The sequence below is a fragment of the Rana temporaria genome, chromosome 2 (genome assembly GCF_905171775.1).
Source record: "Rana temporaria chromosome 2, aRanTem1.1, whole genome shotgun sequence".
Classification (NCBI taxonomy): domain Eukaryota; kingdom Metazoa; phylum Chordata; class Amphibia; order Anura; family Ranidae; genus Rana; species Rana temporaria.
Window position 1 is genome coordinate 236,653,501 of NC_053490.1, and position 22,599 is coordinate 236,676,099.

At 44.6% G+C, this 22,599-nt stretch overlaps 1 protein-coding gene across 4 annotated transcripts in view; it reads left to right on the forward strand.

Annotated features, from left to right (window-relative positions):
* Window positions 1–11,985: 11,985 nt before the first annotated feature.
* The window catches only part of BBX (BBX high mobility group box domain containing), a 93,907-nt gene continuing 83,293 nt past the window's right edge, over window positions 11,986–22,599 (forward strand). For 2 of the 4 annotated variants that reach the window (XM_040336635.1, XM_040336636.1), the window contains exons 1-2: window positions 11,986–12,085; window positions 12,323–12,496. In XM_040336635.1, coding sequence (XP_040192569.1) covers window positions 12,332–12,496 — 165 coding nt within the window. In that variant the 5' untranslated portion in view covers window positions 11,986–12,085; window positions 12,323–12,331. The other 2 variants (XM_040336638.1, XM_040336637.1) reach the window with 2 other exon arrangements.

Sequence of the window (22,599 nt, forward strand, 5' to 3'; positions counted from 1 at the left end):
GTTATAGCGCCTACAAAATAAGGGACAGAATTATTATTATTATTTTTTTTTTTTTTTACTAGAAATGGCGGCGATCTGCGATTTTTATTGGGACTGCGACGTTATGGCGGACACGTCGGACACTTTTGACACATTTTTGGCGCCATTCACATTTATACTGCAATCAGTGCTATAAATATGCACTAATTACTGTATAAATTTTTTTTTTACTAGAAATGGCGGCGATCTGCGATTTTTATTGGGACTGCAACGTTATGGCGGACACATCGGACACTTTTGACACATTTTTGGCGCCATTCACATTTATACTGCAATCAGTGCTATAAATATGCACTAATTACTGTATAAATGCTTTTTTTTTACTAGAAATGGCGGCGATCTGCGATTTTTATTGGGACTGCGACGTTATGGCGGACACATCGGACACTTTTGACACATTTTTGGCGCCATTCACATTTATACTGCAATCAGTGCTATAAATATGCACTAATTACTGTATAAATGTGACTGGCAGGGAAGGGGTTAACACTAGGGGGTGAGGAAGGGGTTAAATGTGTACCCTAATTAGTGTTCTAACTGTGGGGGAGGGGGGGTGACTGGGGGGGTGACCGATCTATGTCTCTATGTACAAGAGACACAGATCCGTCTCCTCTCTCCCCTGACAGCACCGCTGTCTGCGAGAGCCGGGAATGAGAGATGATCTCATATGTAAACATATGAGATCATCTCTCATTGGCCGCACAGATCGCCTAGGAAACGGCCGCTCCGATTGGCCGTTCACGGCGATCTGTGACTGGCTGTGTCCAAGGGACACGGCCAGTACAGAAGTTCCCCGCCGCGCGCTCGGGAGCGCGCGCGGGGAACGTGTAAAGGAGAGGCCGTAAAAACACGGCCTGTTAGAAATTGGGAGCCGCGCTGAGGCCGTACAAAGTCGTACGGCCGTCAGCAAGTGGTTAAAAACAATCATAATGAAATATTTATTTTAAATATTGTGCCTGGGGGTCCCCTTAGTCTGCCTGTAAAGTGGTGCATCTTTCTCGTGTGTTTAAGGCCGGGTACTCACGACCAAACATGTATGGTGAAAGCGGTCCGTCGGACCGTTTCCACCATACATGTCTGCCAGAGGGCTTCTGTACGATGGTTGTACACACCATCGTACAGAAGTCCGCGCGTAAACAATACGCGGGGCGTGTCCGCGGTGTCGCCGCGTCGATGACGCGGTGTCGCCGCGACAATGACGCGGCGACGTGGGCGGCCCGCCTTTAAAATGCTTCCACGCATGCGTCGAAGTCATTCGACGCATGCGAGGGACGGCGGGCGCCTGGACATGTACGGTAGGTCTGTACTGACGACCGTACATGTCCGAGCGGGCAGAATTCCAGCGGACTGTTTTAAAACAAGTCCAGGAATATTTGTCTGCTGGGAAAAGGCCCGGCGGGCAAATGTTTGCTGGAATTCGGCCCGCTCGCGCCCACACACGACCAAACATGTCTGCTGAAACTGGCCTGCGGGCCAGTTTCAGCAGACATGTTTGCTCGTGAGTATGGGGCCTGACTGTAATAAAGATGACACCCCTGACACAATTCTCAGGGCGAAACCCATTTCTGCCGTTTGACCCAAATCATAATAGTGAAACATGTAGACCAGAAAGAAAAAAATCTTCACCTTTGCAATGTTCAGCCTCAAGAGAAAGAGATGGAGCCTGTGCGGCTCCTTTTATTAACAACATGACATCACACTTGTGAACACATTTCATTGGCTTAGTCCATATATAGTCCCTTATTCCACGCCCCTGTGACGTCTGTTCTTGGCATCGTGGCACATGTTTCAAAGTCCTTGGGGGCCATCTTCTTCACTCGATGGGATGGGCCGGAAGGAGGGAGTTTAGGAGTGCAGTAGAAGGGAGCGACAACAGCTATCTTCACTTAATCATTTCCTGAAGGGTTGGTTAACTCTATAATGTCTCTTAAGGAAAAAAAAATTCTAATACACCCACATACATATGTATTATATTCTTATATCGATCAAGAAATAAAAGGAAATAAACAAATAAACGATATAATGAAAGAAAGGCAACATTTCAGTGGTCCTAATCATAACACAAAAATATTAATTTTATTTACCGCCACCACAACTGTGCTACAGCAAATTTTAATTTCTAAAGGAAAAAATTTCATTTAAAATAGTTTGGGGCTGTATCGTATTGCCGCATCTCGGCAATAGAGATAAACATCAATTTAAAAAAAATTGACGTGGGTTCCCTCCCCTAGTCCATACCAGGCCCTTCGTGTCTGGTATGGATATTAAGGGGAACACCATGCCAAAATAAAATAAAAACAGCGTTGGTTTCCCCCCCAAAATTTAAATGAAAAATGGCGTGGGATCCCCCCAAAATCCATACCAGACCCTCATTCAAGCAAGCAGCCATGGCAGGCCAGGAAAGGGGGGGATGAGCGAGTGTCCCCCCCTCCTGAACCATACCAGGCCACTTGCTCACAATATGGGGAGGGTGCTGGAAGCCCCCTTTAATGAGGGGTTTCCCACATGGCTATGTTCCCCACATTTTTCTTTGCAAAATAGCTCAAGCTCTGTCAGATTCGATGGAGAGTGTCTGTGAACAGCAATTTTTAAGTCTTGCCACAGACTTAATGGATGATGGTTGGGCGGGTGGTAAAAGTGCAGCTCAACTGCCTGTTTTACTGCCTCTTGCAGTGGCGGCTGGTGCTCAAATTTTTTTTGGGGGGGCGCAAAAAAAATTAAAAATTGCAGCCTCACTGTGCTCATCAAATGCAGCCACTGTGCCATCAATTGTCACCACTGTGCCATGCCATCAAACACAGCCACTGTGCCATCAATTGTCACCACTGTGCAATGCCATTAAACGCAGCCACTGTGCCATGCCATCAAACGCAGCCACTGTGGCATCAATTGTCACCACTGTGCCATGCCATCAAACACAGCCACTGTGCCATCAATTGTCACCAATGTGCCATGCCATCAAACGCAGCCACTGTGCTATCAATTGTCACCACTGTGCCATGCCATCAAACGCAGCCACTGTGCTATCAATTGTCACCACTGTGCCATGCCATCAAACGCAGCCACTGTGCCATGCCATCAAACACAGCCACTGTGCCATCAATTGTCACCACTGTGCCATGCCATCAAACGCAGCCACCGTGCCCCTCAATTGTCGCCACTGTGCCAATTGTCACCACTGTGCCCTTTAATTGTCACCACTGTGCCCATTGTTGCCATGTTGTGCATGTCACTGTGCCCTTTAATTGTTGCCACTGTGCCCATTGTCACCACTGTGCCCTTTGTCACCACTGTGCCCATTGTTGCCACTGTGCATGTCACTGTACCCTTTAATTGATGCCACTTTGCCCTTTGTCACCACTGTGCCCTTTGTCACCACTGTACCCATTGATTCAAAAAAGGAAGGGAAAAGATAAGGAGCTAGAGGGAGGGAGAAGGAAAAACAGAAAGGAGAAGAAAAAAAGGAAGGGGGAAAGGGAAGAAAGAAAAAGAGTGAAAAGAAAAAAAGGGGGGGGAAAAATAGAAGAAATGGGAAAAAACGTAAGGAAAGCACTCACATGGGCCACATCTGTAAAGTATAAAAGAAGGGAAACAATATCTAACGAGTGGACATTGATGGTCAGACTTTGAGGCCAAGGAAGTAAGTTAAAAAATGTTTAATTCGATAGCATATAAATACAAAAAATACAGAAATAATACAAAAAATTGTTATTATTAGTAGCCACTGTATATTCCTCAGAAGTCGCCAACGCACGTTTCGCCGTGGGGCTTCTTCAGGACGAAGACGAGGAATGCATATTTAGCATAGAGACAGATTTGTGTATGACATATGGTCCTCAGTGGAAGCATCCATAAGGTATATATGATGCACAATAAATGACAACATTCGTCAGGATGCAGTTTTGGCAGGAATTTGCATGCGCAATACCTGGAATCTTTGGTAAGCCAATAGAGGTCAAAACGAAAAATCCATGGGTTGCAGGGCTAGAAAGTCCCTGACACACTGCACAGCTCAAAAAAGACTAATTAAAATGATCTTAGGTTTGCTGGGACAGCAGATCGTAGTCGGCATATATAGCCTATGAAGCCAAATGTTCAGGTCAGTAACGCCGCTGATGAACATGCGCTGTATTTAAAACAGGAGGCCATGGAGCGGCGAAAGGTAAAGGTATCTGTGTCCCAGGGTGTACATGAGGCAACACCCTGTTGCCTCGTGTACACCCTGGGACACAGATACCTTTACCTTTCGCCGCTCCATGGCCTCCTGTTTTAAATACAGCGCATGTTCATCAGCGGCGTTACTGACCTGAACATTTGGCTTCATAGGCTATATATGCCGACTACGATCTGCTGTCCCAGCAAACCTAAGATCATTTTAATTAGTCTTTTTTGAGCTGTGCAGTGTGTCAGGGACTTTCTAGCCCTGCAACCCATGGATTTTTCGTTTTGACCTCTATTGGCTTACCAAAGATTCCAGGTGTTGCGCATGCAAATTCCTGCCAAAACTGCATCCTGACGAATGTTGTCATTTATTGTGCATCATATATACCTTATGGATGCTTCCACTGAGGACCATATGTCATACACAAATCTGTCTCTATGCTAAATATGCATTCCTCGTCTTCGTCCTGAAGAAGCCCCACGGCGAAACGTGCGTTGGCGACTTCTGAGGAATATACAGTGGCTACTAATAATAACAATTTTTTGTATTATTTCTGTATTTTTTGTATTTATATGCTATCGAATTAAACATTTTTTAACTTACTTCCTTGGCCTCAAAGTCTGACCATCAATGTCCACTCGTTAGATATTGTTTCCCTTCTTTTGTACCCATTGATGCCACTGTGCCCTTTGTCGCCTCTGTGCCCATTGTCGTCGCTGTGCCCTGTAAAATGCACTTACCTTTCTGCTTCCACGTCCCTCGATGTCCTCTCCCGCCCTCGATGACGCTTCAGCCAATCAGGTTACCGATAACCAGAATCGGTGAAAATGATTGGCTGAGACGGCCATCAGTCTTATCCAAGGGACGCAGCCCCCGTACGTTCCGAGGATAAGACATCCGGGAGCCCAGGGGCTGTATTCGGAAAGCCTATCAGAGCCGCTGGCTCTGATAGGCACTTCCGCACAGCCAACCAGCTGCCGTTATTCAGGTAACCGGAACTCTATGTCCGGCCATCTGAATAGACCAGTGGCAGCTGGCCACAATAACATACATTTATGCAATGCATGAATTTATGTTATTTGCAAGAGCCAGAGGGGGCGGCGCTGCAGAACGACATTCTTAATGTCTTAAAGGGCCCATTTTTTTTCCTTTTTTTAATAACTACAGGAGGGGGGGGGCCGCCACTGGCCTCTTGGCTGTCTGTATAAACTAATAGTTACAATGTTACGGCTGGTTCACACAAGCCTGCATGATAAAATTAAGTATATTATCCCCTTGGCGTGGGTGCCTCCCAGTGCTTTAAGGCCTCGTACACACGACCGAACATGTCCGCTGAAACTGGTCCGCGGACCAGTTTCAGCGGACATGTTTGGTCGTGTGTACGGCCTATCGGACCGTTTTCCAGCGGACATTTGTCCAGCCGACCGTTTTCCAGCGGACAAAAATTTTTTAGCATGCTAAGAAACATGTCCGCTGGAAACCTGTCCGTCGGACATGTTCGGTCGTCTGTACGACTCACCGGACATGTCCACTCGGCCGAAAGCCCTTGCATGCGTCGAAGTGATTCGACGCATGCGTGGAAGCATTGGCCTTCCAGGGTGGCGCACGTCGCCGCGTCATCGTCGCGGCGACGGCGCGGCCACGTCACCGCGTATCCTGTCCGCGCGGATTTCTGTTTGATGGTGTGTACAACCATCAGACAGAAATCTCCAAACGGACATATCCGATGAAAACGGTCCGCGGACCGTTTTCATCGGACATGTCCCCTCGTGTGTACGAGGCCTCAGAGGTTTCAGATGCCGGGATCATAAAGTAATGATCAGGAGCTTTCCATTACTTGCCAGTAGCTGTGCCGGGAGCGTGCTCTTGGCACAGCATTGTTTACATTTTATTACGCATATATGCGGCCTGTCTGCATTAAGGCCCATCCACTGAGAGGCCACATATACAGTGGGCAAAATAAGTATTAAACATGTAACCATTTTTCTAGGTAAATATATTTCTAATGCCACGTACACACGACCGTTTTTAATGTCATGGAAAAAACTATGTTTTTCTCGACGCGATTCTTGTCAAGCCTGCCTTGCATACACACGATCGTGAAAAAAATGCTTGCGCAAAGCGCCGTGACGTACAACACGTATGACAGCACTATAAAGGGGAAGTTCCATTCGGATGCACCACCCTTTGGGCTGCTTTTGCTGATTTCGTGTTAGTAAAAGTTTGGTGAGAGACGATTCCCGCTTTTCAGTCTTCGTGCTTTTCAGTCTGTTACAGCGTGACGAATGTGCTATCTCCATTACAAATGCTAGTTTTACCAGATCGAGTGCTCCCGTCTCATAACTTGCGATTTTTTTCCGTTAAAGTCTGCACATGACCGTTTTTCACAACGTGAAAAACAACGCGAAACATTAGAGCATGTTCTAAATTTTTTATTTTTTACGTCGAGAAAAATGCTCTGGAGCCTAAACACGATCGTTTTTAATGACCAATTTAAAAATGGCATTTTTCTCGTCATGAAAAATGGTTGTGTGTATGTGGCTTAAGCCTAGGTTCACATTGTTGCGGGGTTAGAAATCGTGCAAGTTCAACATGATTTCAACCCAGCAATGCAGTCTGACTTTCGGGGGTGATTTGACATACATCTGTGCGGGTTTCTGCACCTTGGGCTGCAAAGTCGGCTCCGCACTGATTTGGATGGTGTTATTGCCGGCAATAGATGACATGTCAAATTGCATGCCAAATCGTACCAATGTGAACCTAAGCTAAAGGTGTTATTGACATGAAATTTTCACCACATGTCAGTAACAACTTATGCAATCCATACATACAAAGAAACCAAAACAAATACAGTAAAACCTTGGTTTGAGAGCGTTTTGCAAGACGAGCAACATTTTTAAAGGGGTTGTAAAGGAATTTTTTTTTCTCCCTAAATAGCTTCCTTTACCTTAGTGCAGTCCTCCTTCACTAATCTCATCTTTCAATTTTGGTTTTAAATGTCCTAATTTCTTTTGAGAGATGCTCACTTCCTGTTCTGTCTGTAACTACACACCGTAATGTAAGGCTTTCTCCCTGGTGTGGAAAAAGTCTCTTGAGGGAGGAGGGGGCGAGCAGGCAAGTCAGGGCACTCTCTACTTTGCAGCTAGAGAAAGGATCTGTGTGTTAGTGGGCGTCCTGACACTCCTGCTCATCCCCTCCCCCCTCAAGAGGCTTTCTCCACACCATAATTACACCATAATTACACCTTTAATAACAGTATTCTATTCTATCAAAGAGCAGGAGATCATGGGCCTCATCAGTGGGCTCCACGGGCCACATGTGGCCCCTGGGCCACTGGTTTGGCACCCCTGATTTACTCTATCAACTCTTATTTTATATTTATGTGATAGGTGGACACTACTATTAATTTCATAGGTACTTTTGTATGTTTCCTTCTGCATCATCATTGGACACAGTGTGGCAGCTCTCTCTCCCCTGGGGTTGTGTTTCAGCGCCCAACCTCTCTCTGGCTCTCCATACCTCAGCTCCCGGGAAAGATGTTCCTAGCAGCCCTGTGCCCATAATATTGCATATTTTTTTAAACTGTTAACCATGTAAGTACAGTAGGGTGGTTAGCTCTTCTCCTCCCATCTTTACTCCTTTTTTTTCATGACTTTGCCAAATAATATACAACATTGGTATTCATAGTCCTTTGCTGATATGTTCTGCGTCCTGCTCTTGAGGAAGTGGTATTTGACCACGAAACATGTCAAGCTTTTTGGATGCAGCCATGTTTTTTAACAATATAGTCTACTTTTCAACTGACTGTTTCGTTTTTATGGACCATATGATACTTAAAGCGGAATTCCACCCTAAAAATTTACTTTCTATTAACAGCTTGCCTTTAACCCTTTCCCTACAGAGTCATTGAAAAATGACATCGGCGGGAACCCTCCCTCCAGGTGGACATCATATGACGTCCTTGCCTTCCCGGGTGGCTACGGGGTGTCCGCCGGGCACCCGCGATTGCCCACAATCAGGGCAGGACCATGGATCTGTGTGTGTAAACACACAGATCCATGTCCTGTCAGCGGTGAGGAGACTGATGTGTGTTCCCAGTACAGAGAAACACACATCGTTCTCCTCCTCTTGTGAGTCCCCTCCCCCTACAGTTAGAACAGACTTTAGGGAACATATTAACCCCTTCAGCGCCCCCTAGTGTTAACCCCTTCGCTGCCAGTCACATTTACACAGTAATGAGTGCAGTTTTATAGCACTAATCGCTGTATAAATGTGAATGGTCCCAAAAATGTGTCAAAAGTGTCCGATATGTCCACCGTAATGTCACGGTCACAATAAAAATCGCAGATCGCTGCCATTACTAAAAAAAAAAAAAAAAAATCCATAATTCTATTCCCTATTTTGTAGATGCTAGAACTTTTGCGCAAAACGATCAAATACGCTTATTGCGATTTTTTTTTTTTACCAAAAATATGTAGATGAATACGTATCGGCCTAAACTGAGGAAAAAAATTGTTTGTTTTTTTTAAAAAAATACATATTTATTAAATCAAAAAGTAAAAGATAATGGGCCAGATTCACGTAGGAGATACGACGGCGTATCTCCAGATACGCCGTCGTATCTCTGAGTCTGAGGCGTCGTATCTTGGCGCCTAATTCAAAGAATCAGATACGCCAGAATTTTGCTAAGATACGACCAGCGTAAGTCGCCTACGACGTCGTATCTTAACTGCATATTTACGCTGGCCGCTAGGGGCGTGTACGCTGATTTACACCTAGAATATGTAAATCAGCTAGATACGCCAATTCACGAACGTACGCCCGGCCGACGCAGTACAGATACGTCGTTTACGTTAGGCTTTTTCCGGCGTAAAGTTACCCCTGCTATATGAGGCGCAGCCAATGTTAAGTATGGACGTCGGGCCAGCGTCGAATTTTCCGTCGATTACGTCGTTTGCGTAAGTCGTTCGCGAATAGGGCTGTGCGTCATTTAAGTTCACGTCGAAAGCATTGGCTTTTTGTGGGTTAATTTGGAGCATACGCACTGGGATACTTTCACGGACGGCGCATGCGCCGTTCGTAAAAAGCGTCATTTACGTGGGGTCACAATACATTAACATAAAACACGCCCACATGTTCCATAATTGAATTAGGCGGGCTTACGCCGGCCTATTTACGCTACGCCGCCGCAACTTTGCTTTGAGAATACTGCAGTTGCCTGTCAAAGTTGTGGAGGCGTAGCGTAAATAGGATACGTTATGCCCGCTCAGAAATACGCGCTCCCTACGTGAATCTGGCCCATTGTGTTTTTTTCAAAATTGGCGCTCTTCTTTTGTTTATAGCGCAAAAAAATAAAAACCGCAGAGGTGATCAAATACCACCAAACGAAAGCTCTATTTGTGGGGAAAAAAATGGCGTCAATTTTTTTTAGGAGTCACGTCGCACAACCGTGCAATTGTCATTCAAAGTGAGAAAGGCGATGAAAACTAAAAATTGGTCTGGGCAGGAAGGGGGTGAAATGCCCTGTATTGAAGTGGTTAATGAAAAAAAATCCTGGTTCTAGGTGGTTCAAATTCCTGTCCTAAGACCCCATTGCCTCCTGGGAAACGATGACACTCATTTCCCAGGAGTCTCTGGGCATTACTGTGCCTAAAAATCGCCCAGCATGCACCTCTCCCTGAAAACCAGGAAGAAAAGGGAACTGGGCTTCGCATGCCCACACATATGATGGATACGGCCACATCATGAGCTGGAGGATATAAGGCAACTGTTTGCTATTATTTCTGGAATGATCTGGGAGCTATTAATATGTTTTAGGGACTATTTAATGTGATTAGTTTTAGCTTGCAAAAAAAAAAAAATTATGCCCGGAACCCCGCTTTAAAGTGGAGTTCCACCCATAAATATAACATTACATCAGTAGTTTTAAAAAAATGTCATTAGTCCTTTAAGAATAACATTTTTTTTTTTAGATGCCTTCAAAGTGTTGTTGAAAGGCAGAATAGTTAATCTTCCTACTTCCTGCACCTAGGTGCTTAAGCTTCCTAACCTACACCGCACAGACTCCTGGGAATGTAGTGGGTGTAACTTTCCAGGAGTCTGTGCACTCCCCAGTCTCGAAGAATCATGTGACTTGGACAGTACAGGTGCTGAAACCTGATCTGAAAACTATTACATTGCTTGTGCAGCACTGAGCATGTGCGAGATCTGCATGGCTGAAATCCAGGAAGTCATAGTCTGGCTTCATGATGCCCACACTTAAGATGGCCCCAGTCAATTTCTATTTTATAAAGTTTCTAAATGCTGTAACAACCTAACAAAACGGACCTTAGTTTACAGACTAACTTTACTAGAATACATTAAGCTTGTGTATTACAGGGGTATTTATATTTAAAAAGTGAAATTGTGGCCGGAACTCCGCTTTAAATGGGTTGTAAAGCCTTGTGTTTTTTCACCTTAATGCATCCTATGCCAAAATGCTTTTAAAAAGCTGCAAAAAAAGCTTAAAAACCACTAGAAAACCGCCAATGAATCGATACGCTCAGGTGTGAATGGAGCCTTATGGTTTTGTTAAAGCGGAAGTCCGGCTTAAAAAAGAAAACAATTAAAAGTCAGCAGCAACAAACACTGTAGCTGCTGACTTTTAATAAGGACACTTACCTGTCCAGGGTGCCTGCGATGTTGGCAGCTGAAGCCGAGCAATCACTCGGGTCTCGGCTGCCCCGCCGCCATCCTCTGTGAGGGAATCGGGAAGCCGAGCAATTGCTCGGGTCGCGGCTGCTCCGCCGCCATCCTCTGTGAGGGAATCAGGAAGCCGAGCCTTTGCTCGGGTCGCGGCTGCCCCGCCGCCATCCTCTGTGAGGGAATCAGGAAGTGAAGCAATCGCTCGGCTGCTCCGCCGCCATCCTCTGTGAGGGAATCAGGAAGTGAAGCAATCGCTCGGGTCTCGGCTGCCCCGCCACCATCCTCTGTGAGGGAATCAGGAAGTGAAGCAATCGCTCGGGTCTCGGCTGCCCCGCCGCCATCCTCTGTGAGGGAATCAGGAAGTGAAGCGTTGCGGCTTCACTGCCCGATTCCCTACTGCGCAAGCGCGAGCCACGCGGCTCTATGTGAATGGGTGAATGTCTCCTGGGACACAGACAAGGTCCCAGAAGACACCTCTCTGCCGCGGACAAGGAAGTGGCAGATTAGGAGATCTGCCTAGTAACAGTCACTTCTGGTCTAATTTTTTGTAGGCTTTTTGGGTTATTTTTTTTAGGGTGGACCTCCGCCTTAAGTACAGCCCATGAATTCCAAATAGCGAATGTTAATTAGGTGCAAATTAAATATTTTGAGTGACAATTGTTGTGAGAATATTGGTAGGTATTTTCCTTTTGGTGGGAAATGCTACCCATGTATGGGCAGCTGTACCGTGTTGGCAGGTGTCACTGTGAGGTGTGAGAGGGAGGGCTGCAAGAAATGTTTAGTACATTGCACGGTTTACTTTTTTTTTTAATTCTTTAACTTTATTTGAAGCGTCAGAGTGACAATTCATGCCTCCACGTGACATGTGCAGAAAAATGTATTTTCGTGAAGGTGTGAGGAATGAGGTGTCCATGTTGTGTCAGCCCATCTGTGCTCCATGTGAGCAGTGTACAGGTGTCTGTGTGCACATCTGCCTCAGCTGACACGTCTGCCCCGGCCCTCACCCACCCCTCCCACACACTCCAGGAGCTGGGCGCTCATAGCGCATGTGCCCCGGGCAGCAGGAGCAGGTCTCGCCATCCTCCGAGCCCGGGGTGCCCCCCTAGCTCCGCCGACAACACATGCGCTGGCAAGTCTCGCGGCAGCACCGTGCTCGAGCCGGGGACGCGAGACTTGTGCTGCGCAGGCGCGCTGGGCACGGTGAGTCCCGGAGAGGTGCTGGTACTCAGTCCCGTTGAGTACCGGCAGAGGGGAGAGCGCTGCCCTCCTGACAGGAGTTTAGGAGGAAGCAGAGGGCGACGTGCACGGGCATGGTGGGGATGAGCACGGAGGCCATTGCAGACCCCCCACCCCTGCACACTTTCTGACGTTGTGTTGTGATGAGTTTTGGCCGGGCCGCTAGGATGGTCTAACTGTGTGATGTATTGTGTCATTCAGGTTACAGTAATGAAAGGCAGCGCCAGAGACCAGCCCGCGGACGGAGAAGGCACGGCCAAGCGACCCAAGAGAAAGTGCCTGCAGTGGCATCCGCTGCTCGCCAACAAGATCCTAGACTTCTCTGAGGAGGACGAGGACGACGACGAGGAAGAGGAGGAGGAGGACATCGACAAGGTGGGTGCTTCTCCCTAATCCGCGCCCTGTCATCCCAAACTTTATTCCCTGTATTATCGGTGTATGGAGGGCAGCTGTTATCATGAGAGAGTGCGTGTCCCCCCCCACCAATCACCGAGAATCACCTACTTCTATAGAGTGGAGGTGACCAGTGCGATCCCAGGCCCCGCCCACACCCACTCTACACTCACACAACTGGATGGACGGGCTGTATACACACTCGGCTCTGTCTATGTATGTGAGTGAGTGCAGGCAGCACCGTCCATGTCACATCACGCACTCCTCTCCTCTACTGCCATCAAGCTGCTGTTCTAGCATGCACGTCACCACCACCTTAGGACCATCCTATATTTTGCTTCTGTTCTAGTACATGTCACCCCACCTTAGGACCATCCTATATTTTACTTCTGCAATCAGGCACCGTGTTGTGTTCTAGTACGTCACCCCTACCTTAGGACCCTCCTATATTTTACTTCTACAATCAGGCACCGGGCTTCTGTTCTAGTACATGTCACCCCACCTTAGGACCATCCTATATTTTACTTCTACAATCAGGCACCGGGCTTGTGTTCTAGTACATGTCACCCCACCTTAGCACCCTCCTATATTTTACTTCTGCAATCAGGCACCGGGCTTCTGTTCTAGTACATGTCACCCCACCTTAGGACCATCCTATATTTTACTTCTGCAATCAGGAACCGGGCTTCTGTTCTAGTACATGTCACCCCTACCTTGGGACCATCCTATATTTTACTTCTGCAATCAGGCACTGGGCTTCTGTTCTAGTACATGTCACCCCCACCTTAGGACCCTCCTATATTTTACTTCTGCAATCAGGCACCGGGCTTCTGTTCTAGTACATGTCACCCCCACCTTAGGACCCTCCTATAATTTACTTCTACAATCAGGAACCGGGCTTCTGTTCTAGTACATGTCACCCCCACCTTAGGACCATCCTATAACTTACTTCTACAATCAGGCTGCTATTCTAGCACTCGCGTCGCCCCCACCTTAGGATCATCCTAAATTTTACTTCTACAATTGGGCATCAAGCTACTGTTCTAGCAAATCACCCCCACCTTAGGACCATCGTGTATTTTACTTTTGCAATCAGGCACCGGGCTGCTGTTCTAGTACATGTCACCCCCACCTTGGGACCATCATATATTTTACTTCTGCAATCAGGCACCGGGCTTCTGTTCTAGTACATGTCACCCCCACCTTAGCACCATCCTATATTTTACTTCTGCAATCAGGCACCGGGCTTCTGTTCTAGTACGTCACCCCTATCTTGGGAACATTGTATAATTTACTTCTACAATCAGGCTTCTGTTCTAGTACGTGTCACTCCACCTTAGGACCATCCTATATTTTATTTCTGCAATCAGGCATCGGGCTTCTGTTCTAGTACACGTCACCCCCACCTTAGGACCATCCTATATTTTATTTCTGCAATCAGGCATCGGGCTTCTGTTCTAGTACACGTCACCCCCACCTTAGGACCATCCTATATTTTATTTCTGCAATCTGGCACCAGGCTTCTGTTCTAGTACATGTCACCCCCACCTTAGGACCCTCCTATATTTTATTTCTGCAATCAGGCACCAGGCTTCTGTTCTAGCACACATCACCCCCACCTTAGGACCATCGTTTAATTTACTTCTAGAATCAGGCTACTGTTCAAGCACACTTCACCCCCAGCTTAGCACCATCCTATATTTTACTTCTACAATGAGGCATCAGGCTGCTGTTCTAGCATGCTTTACCCCCACCTTAGGATCATTGTGTATTTTACTTCTGCAATCAGGCACCAGGCTTCTGTTCTAGCACACATCACCCCCACCTTAGGACCATCGTTTAATTTACTTCTAGAATCAGGCTACTGTTCAAGCACACTTCACCCCCAGCTTAGCACCATCCTATATTTTACTTCTACAATGAGGCATCAGGCTTCTGTTCTAGCATGCTTTACCCCCACCTTAGGATCATTGTGTATTTTACTTCTGCAATCAGGCACCGGGCTGCTGTTCTAGTACATGTCACCCCCACCTTAGGACCATCCTATAATTTACTTCTACAATCAGGCTGCTATTCTAGCACTCGCGTCGACCCCACCTTAGGATCATCCTAAATTTTACTTCTACAATTGGGCATCAAGCTACTGTTCTAGCAAATCACCCCCACCTTAGGACCATCGTGTATTTTACTTTTGCAATCAGGCACTGGGCTGCTGTTCTAGTACATGTCACCCTCACCTGAGGACCATCGTATAATTTACGTCTACAATCAGGCTGCTGTTTTAGCACACGCATCACCCCCACCTTAGGATCATCCTATATTTTACTTCTACAATTGCGCATCAAGCTGCTGTTCTAGCACACGTCACCCCCACCTTAGGACCATCCTATATTTTACTTCTACAATTAGGCACCGGGCTTCTGTTCTAGCACACGTCACCCCCACCTTAGGACCATCCTATATTTTACTTCTACAATCAGGCTTCTGTTCTAGCACACGTCGCCCCCACCTTAGGACCGTCCTGTATTTTACTTCTGCAATCTGGTACCAGGCTGCTTTTCTAGTACATGTCACCCCCACCTTAGGACCATCGTACACTTCCACCTTAGGACCATCGTACACTTATCAACCACTTGATTATGTACACTTTGCTAGTACCAGGTTAGACCCCCCTTTGCCTTTAGAACTGCCTTAATCCAAGTTGTTGGAAACATTCCTCAGAGGATTTTGGTCCATATTGACAAGAGAGCATCACGCAGTTGCTACAGTTTTGTCGGCTGCACATTTTATAATGCAAATCTCCCTTTCCACCACATCCCAAAGGAGCTCAATTGGGTTGCGATCTGGTGACTGTGGAGGCCATTGGAGTACAGTGACCTCATTGTCATGTTCAAGAAACCAGTGGGGAGATGAATGAGCTTTGTGACATGGTGCATTATCCTGCTGGAAGGAGCCATCAGAAGATGGGTACACTGTAGTCATAAAGGGATGGACATGGTCATAAACAATACTCAGGTAGGCTGTGGCGTTTAAGCAATGATAAATTGGTACTAAAGGGCCCAAAGTGTGTCAAGAAAATGTCCCCCACACCATTAAACCACCACCAGCCTCACCTGCTGATACAAGGCAGGGTGGATCAATGCTTTCATGTTTACAGCAAATTCTGACCTTTCTATGTGAACATTGCAGCTGAAATTGAGACTCATCACACCAGGCAACATTTTTCCAATCTTCTATTGTCCAATTTTGGTGAGCCTGTGCAAATTGTAGCCTCAGTATCCTGTTCCTAGCTGACAGGAGTGGCACCCGGTGTGATCTGCAGCTTCTGTAGCCCACCTGCTTCAAGGTGCGATGTGTTTTGCATTCAGGGATGGTATTCTGCATACCTTGGTTGGAACGAGTGGTTACTTGAGCTACTGTTGCCTTTCTATCCTCTGTAACCAGTCTTCCCATTCTCCTCTGACATCAGCAAGGCATTTTCAACAACTGCCACTCACTGGATATTTTCTCTTTTTAGGACCATTCTCTGTAAACCCTAGTGATGGTTGTGCATGAAAATCCCAGTAGATCGGCAGTTTTTAAAATATTTAGACCAGGCCATCTGTCGCCAACAACCATGCCATATTCAAAGTCACTTAAAGAGGAAGTCCAGCCCCCCCACAAAATTTAACAGTCGGCAGCTACAAATACTGCAGCTTACCTGTCCAGGGTGCAGTTGCTGCCATTCCTTCTAGGGGACCCCGGAAGTGAAGTTCCCTACTGCGAATGCACGAAGCACGCTGCGCTTTCTAACTGGCCCGGCAGTGGAGGGCCCGAACTTTCGAGAGACGCCGCTATCCCTGGAAGTGGGGAATGGTACTTGTCAAAAATGGGTAACCCCCTGAAAGGTGCCAAATGTGGCACCGGGGGGAGGAAACGGATAAGAGCTTTAAATTCTCATTTCTTCCCCATTCTGATGCTCCATTTGAACTTCAGAAAGTCATATTCATCACATCTAGATGCCTAAATGCATTGAGTTGCTGCCATGTGATTGGCTGATTAGCAATTTGTGTTGCCAAGCAATTTAACAGGTGTACTAATAAAGTGTCCAGTCAGTGTAATTGTTACTTCTACAATCAGGCACCGGGCTGCTGTTCTAGCACACGTCACCTTTTCCTTAGGACTATTGTATATTTTACTTCTACAATCAGGCACCGGGCTGCTGTTCTAGCACACGTCACCTTTTCCTTAGGACTATTGTATATTTTACTTCTACAATCAGGCACCGGGCTGCTGTTCTAGCACACGTCACCTTTTCCTTAGGACTATTGTATATTTTACTTCTACAATCAGGCACCGGGCTGCTGTTCTAGCACTCTTTAGCCCCACTTTAAGACCATTGTTTATCTTATGCAATCAGGCGGCTGTTCTAGCACGCTTTGCCCCCACCTTAGGACCATTGTATATTTGACTTCTGCAATCAGGCACCAGGCTGCTGTTTTAGCACACGTCACTCCCACCTTAGGACCATTGTATAATTTACTTTTGTAATCGGGCATCAAGCTGCTGTTCTAGCACGTCACCCCCACCTTAGGACCATCATATATTTTACTTCTACAATCAGGCATCAGGCTGCTGTTCTAGCATGCTTTACCCCCACCTTAGGACCATTTTATATTTTAAAATGAATGCTAATGAGGAAAGCAGAGAATCCCGTAAATCGGTTACATCTCAACTGTAAACCTCCATTCACATTAGGCATAACAGGAACGCGCGTTCACTCAAATGAGCTGCCCTCTACACAGCAAATGCATCATACCCTTTTCTGGCATTAGACTTCAAGTTTTTTTTTTTACTTCACATTTTGCCACAAGCACCACATGTGTGTTTGTAGCAGGTTTTCCACATACCACACAAAACGCACACAAAAACACACCTCTCTGGGAGTTTCCAGAATTCTGAGGTGCGAATGAGGCCTAAAAGTTGTTATTTAAGACTTAGAAAATTCACAATAAAAGTGGAACTTTACTCAAAACAATTTGATAAAAAATAATGTCTTTTAGCAAGGAACATGCATTCCATATTAATAATTATGCTTCCAAAAGAGTGCTGTAAAATGCCTCCAGCATTGCTCCTGTTTCTTCCTGCTGGAGGCTATCATTTTGCTGACGCCCAGAGCACCTGAACAAGCATTTGCTTGTGTCCTCAACTATAAACAATCATCAAATCGTTGGTGTCATAACGAATCACATGTGCAGCACCATGGCTGTTGCAGATCAAACAGAAGCAGCTTTCTTGGTTGTAAAGGATAGGAGTGTTTAATTCTGCCTTAAGGCTGTCAGCAGATCGACCTCTACACATTTTTCAGTGCCTAAAAATTGAGAATAACTGAACATGTGCAGAGCGCAGGGTGAGAGTATTATTGGATTTTAAAACCCATAGGCGCTTATTTTTTATGGTTTACATAGTTATACCTTCCTGGGGTCAGGGGGCCAGCCTAAGGTGATCTAGTAGGACTTAAAGGGTCACTAAAGGAATTTTTTTTTTTAGCTAAATAGCTTCCTTTACCTTGCTGCAGTCCTGGTTTCATGTGCTCATTGTTCGTTTTTGCTTTCATGTTGCTGTAAATCCTCTCTGTTCTGGACACTTCCTGGTTGTCTGTTTCCTGATCACCACAGTACTGGGAGATTTCTCACTGTGGTGACTAATCAAGGAGGTGTGATTATTGTGTGTAAAACGAAACTGGATTGGTGCTGAGGAGTTTTAGACAAAGTATCACTGCTCTCTATTGGCTGACTGCCCTCTAGTGGCTCTCTGTACATCAGAGAACCAGCAAACAACAGCAAAAACGAAACTACACTGCAGGCACATTATATGATTGTTTTTTTATCTATTTTTAATCATTTTTAAAAGGAATCAGTTAACTATTATGTCTCTATGCCCTGTAAACAGTCATTTCAGCTAAAAAAATGTTTTCCTTTAGTGACCCTTTAATTCTATGACTAAATTTCCACTTTAAGACCCCATTCACACTTGAGAGGTGCTACCTCGCTGCATTTTTCAAATGTTTTGTGTTTTTGGATCTGAATCATTTATTGTGAATGGACCTCTCTCTGCTCCAAAAACACCAATGTTTTGCCCCAACAAAATTGCATCATGTTTGGTGTGCCATTAAGAATAAATGGCATCCAAATGTGCTTTACTCGCCAAATTTGAACAGGGCCTTTAAAAGAACAAAAAAATTGCAGCCATATTGGAACAATGTTTATTAAATATATATATATATATATATATATATATATATATATATATATATATATATATATATATATATATATATATATATTTTTTTTGCATTTGAGCCTGCAAAGTATTGCAACTGTGTTCAGTGGATTGTGGATGCAGTGCTCAGGCTTCTGCAGACCATTCTTACAGTTCCAAGGGTACAGACCTTCTGTAAAGCTGAAGATAGTTGATTAAGACGGCCATAGATGGTTCAAATCTCGAGTAGTTCAGCAGGGACCGACCAAAAGTCAATCCATCTATGGGCAGGCTGATTGTACCCAAGTTCATCCATTGATTGACTTGGGTACAACTAGCATTTTGGATTTCTAGTATCCAATAGCTGCTAGCAATAATCGCTGTGCTCTTCTGGCAGGGATGGCTCCCAGTAGGCTGAAAAAGAAAAAAAAGATTCCTGCATCCACACAAATTGGGTGGGAAGAAACCAGCCAGACATTTTATTCTGACAGAAGGACTCTGCTGTCAGACTACACTGATCAATTGGCTCCAGCCATGGATAAAGATTTGGCCAGTCCCTTCTGAATTTTAATACATCTTATGGCCAGCTTTACAGAACTGAAGGAAGTATCATCGGACTGCAAGTGCAATGCCATCACCACACTTGTGCTTTATTGAGAATTACAGTACCTCTACCAGGGTGGCAGATAGAACTTGTTGTCTGACACAGCTGTGCAGGCAGAGCAACTTCCAGCCACACCAAATTCAGATATAACAGAACCTCAGATTCTGTAAGTGGGGGACAGTGGACCCTGCTTCATTTTACACACTAAATATGAGTATGACATCAAACATGGTCAGAAAGATAGACTTTTAGCCGGTTCACACTGGGGCGACTCAGCCGCCTAACAAGTCGCGTCCCATTCTATTCAATAGAAGCGTTCTAATAGGAGCAATGCAAGTCGCTCCAACTTAGAAAAAGGTTCTTGTACGACTTCGGGGGCGACTTGCATTGACTTCTATACAGAAGTCATTTTGCAAGTCGCCTCTAAAGTCGTCTTCAGGACGCCTTGCCGAGTCACCCCTGAAGTGTGAACCGGCTCTAATTTTACTCTGTGGTCAATTTCAAGTGGGTAAACAATCATATAAGTTTATATACTGTATATAATTAGTTGAGGTGGGCTGCATGGGAGTCTTTTGATTCTCATAAGTTGGTGCCCTCCACCAGGGGAGATTTGTAACTTACAATCTCAAAGATAGATGTTGCTCTCCAAAACGCTGAACATCGTATTTTCCAGTGGTTGTGGTACACATGAACGTACACCAGGTGCTTGGTTCTTATATATTACGATAATTATAGAAAATCGGGTGGCATTCTTCATGATGCCCTTACCTCACTCCTAGTTTGTAATATGCAAGTAGCATTATGCATTCACTCCTTGCTTGACAACCTTGAGATATGCAGAATACCTGTTCTATTTCCTATTGACACTGTTCAGACTGGATGTAATTTGGTTGTTTATTGCTTGAACCCGGTTTCATATAAAGAACTATAAGGGAGTTCAGGGCATCACAAAGGCAAAAACTGTTCTCACATTGGGGCCCTCTGGTAACTAATGTTCGCCACTGTTCGTTATTAATTTAAGAGGACACTACCTGGAGTCAGGCCTACTATACCCCCATTTCAGGACATCTTTTCTGTTTGACATTAGTTTCTTTCTTAGCCAGTCCAGTTAATAGAGGTATTTAATGTCTGGAAGGGATGAGGGGAGAGGCTGTCTTCTTTAAGGAAATCTTTTTATACTTAAAGTAAACCACCTTGCAGAAACAAGGTGACTTCCGTTTCTGACCTTACATTCTAAATATGCTCTGCTTGTCTGTCGTATAGACTCTTTCCTTAATTTAACATTTTTCCACTACTGACCCAGAAAAAGTATACAAGAGGTAAAAATACCAGCCACAAAACAAGCATCTCTTGAAAAAAAAAAATTGCATTTTAAAAAAGACTAAATGGCAGTCCTGATGGTCCTGTGGTTTGAGTACATTGAGTCTGAGATAAACCAGCAGTTTGTAAAGAAAGATATAGCATTGAAAACCATCCTTTATAGTGGGCAATAAAGTACTGTATATTAAAAAAGTGAGAGAGTGATAGATTCATATGATATAGGTGATTTTTACTTGGGGGTTCTTTTACCAAAGGCAGATAGACTGTACACTTTGCAAGTGCAGTTACACTAAATTTCCGCAGAGCTTAGTGAATGTAGCGAAGCTTCACTTTGTAAAGAATACCCAATCGGGTGCAAGGAAAATAAAATACAATTTTGCTTGTACATGAAAATCAGCACAGCTTTACCACATTCATTAAGCTCTGGAGATGAGTGCAACTGCACTTGCAAAGTGAACAGTCTATTTGACTTTAGTAAATCAACCCCTTTTGTTGAAACTCAAAGTTGGCTGCAGTCATAAATAATTGGAATGAAAGTTTCTGCATATTTGAAACTATTAATATACATAATAAAGAGCTCCAATAATTATGAATAATTTGTAAAATAAAAGGATCTCTGCCGTGGACTTGAGTTCCAATAGAGATGCTGCCCGGCTTGGACTTTTGTAAAAGTGGACAGCCTCTCGATGATGGCGATGCACATTTTTTTTTTTAATTTCCGTGGTTAGTTCTTTTCTGCAGGACCATAAAACTGCCTAATTCTAAAGATAACATTTTTTGCTCTTTTGAATAAAGTAGGAAGTAGAGCAGAGTCTGTTTTCCAGATGAATTGTTAGCCTAACCCCATGGACTTCCCCATAAAATTCACACAGACTATTTGTTCTTGCAGATTTTACATATTTAATTGTTCAGGTAATTGGTAGCCAGGCTTTAGAAAAGAAAAACAATTTAGACAAGCAGCAACCAAACATTTTGAGCACTAATGTAAGCTTGAGATTTCAAACTAAACAGTAATATTAGATTAAAAAGCAACTATGTATTGGTTGAATAACCTTTAAACTAGTTTGCATGTTTTGTATTTTAAATATATATTTCAATATTTGCTTTTAAGAGCAACATTTGCAGCATATTGAAAATGATGAATTGGTGTCTGTTTTTAGGTATTTTTAAAATGAGGGTGTTTCCAAAAAAATTGCAGTGAATACTTTTTATTTTTAAATCACTAACCTACAAAGTGCCTAAATAGAGAGAAAAAAAAAAGACAACATCAATTTATAGTTGGTGTGTCCATCCCTTTTTTCCTTTTTAAAATGGCATAAATTCCCACAGTAACACTTGTAACACAGTTAAGGATTTTGCAGCCATATGGTCCGAGACATGATGAAACAGTTATACCAAACAGGTGCTAATGATCAACACAACAAGATAGGATGTAGGTTAAAATACAGTCAATAAATCAAACTGGATCATCTATGTAGGAGGACTAAAACTGATCAGGGAAAAGCCATGCTCTACTAGCAAGTAGAGATCACAGATGAAAGTTCAGTTTAGAAAATCTCATTGCATCAACAAGTTCTTTCACAGGAACAAATTTCAAGAAAGGTGTTCCAGATGTGCTGTCCAAGCTCTTCTGCAGAAAGAACATTGAAAACACTGTGGCCAGAAAACTTGGCGCGGCAGTTGAAAAACATTATTATTTTTATACAGGATTTATATAGCGCCAACAGTTTGCGCAGCTCTTTACATCAGGGAAGACAGTACACATTGTGCTGGCTTCTTTCTGTCGGATGTCCACGCACAGTCGGCAAAAACCAGTGGGAAACTGATACAGCCATCTATGGTCCAGGGAAGTGTGGTCTTGGTGGAAGATTTGTTGCTATAAAACCATACCTCCGATATGGAAACAAAGCCAAGTGAATCG